The 1,083-nt window shown below is 40.7% G+C and overlaps 1 protein-coding gene across 1 annotated transcript; it reads left to right on the top strand.

Moving 5' to 3' along the window:
* Positions 1 to 5: 5 nt before the first annotated feature.
* Positions 6 to 908, top strand: LOC108357655 (protein RRNAD1-like; the record flags this gene model as incomplete). Its single annotated transcript, XM_017608726.1, has 1 exon — positions 6 to 908. A coding segment is annotated over one exon (903 nt), but the record flags the coding sequence as incomplete, so codon positions are not given.
* Positions 909 to 1,083: the final 175 nt, after the last annotated feature.

Below are 1,083 nucleotides of genomic sequence, written 5' to 3' on the forward strand. Positions count from 1 at the left end.
ACTCTTCCGCCTTGCAAACATTTCGCTCAACACTTCGCAAGCTTATACCCAAGGAAGCGTATGATCAACCAAATGCACAAAGCCTGGCGAAGACCTTACCGACAAATCGGCTGCGAAAAATTAGTGCTAAGAAGCAGCACGAAATTATACAACTTTCTGAAGTTATACTCAGTCACTGTGGCGATGTTTCCTTGTTACTTGACTTTGGTTCTGGCTTGGGATATCTCAGCGAGTCGTTGTGCCGCGTTAACCAAAACTGGTGTATTCTTGGATTGGAGGGCGATAGTTCTCGTGTAATTGCTGCACACAAACGTCTGCAAGTGCTGATGCCGGAAGCCGGGAAGCGTGTCACCTACAAGCAACAGTTCGTTGAAGCGAACGCCGGTGAAGCTATGAAGCATCACATAGCTTCTAGTGGATTCGAAGATTTGCAGACGTGGCTCGACAAATGGGCAATTATAGGCTTACATGCATGTGCTGATCTTAGCGTGACAGCAATAAAGTTATTTTTTGAATTGGCATCAGTTAAATGTTTGGTCATTATGCCCTGTTGCTATCACAAACTGCAACATACTCCGGATGGCAACTTCGTAAACTTTCCACTCAGTGCTGCCTTGAAAACAGCTGCCGCAGAGAAAGACTCCAAAATACAAAGTTATTTTAATCGACCATTTTTACGTCTAGCATGTCAAGAGACTAGTGCACGTTGGCGTAACTGCTCAGAGAAGGAGCACCTGGCGCATGGAAAACAAATGTTTTGGCGAGCTGTTGCTGATGCCATTATAGACAATGCAGCTGTTGTAAAATGTCAACAACCTGTTAAAAATTTGTGTCAAATAGAAAGTTTTGCANCACCTCGCTTTAAAATTTTGCTGTCTAATTACGAAAGCAAAAATCTCCTTTTCCGAGTAAATGTAGTAATTTCAAATTTGTGTAAAATTACACAAAAATTGAAGAAAAATTAAAATCACTCGTATTTAATTTATTTTCCCGAGATGTAGTATTCAAATATTAATTTACATATGTATGTATGTATATACATTAGGGTGGTACTTAAAACCCCAATTTTTTCAGTCTCACCCC

Source organism: Rhagoletis zephyria, unplaced genomic scaffold, assembly GCF_001687245.7.
Source record: "Rhagoletis zephyria isolate East Lansing unplaced genomic scaffold, Rhagoletis_zephyria_1.1 Rzeph_scaffold_81836, whole genome shotgun sequence".
NCBI classification, from domain to species: domain Eukaryota; kingdom Metazoa; phylum Arthropoda; class Insecta; order Diptera; family Tephritidae; genus Rhagoletis; species Rhagoletis zephyria.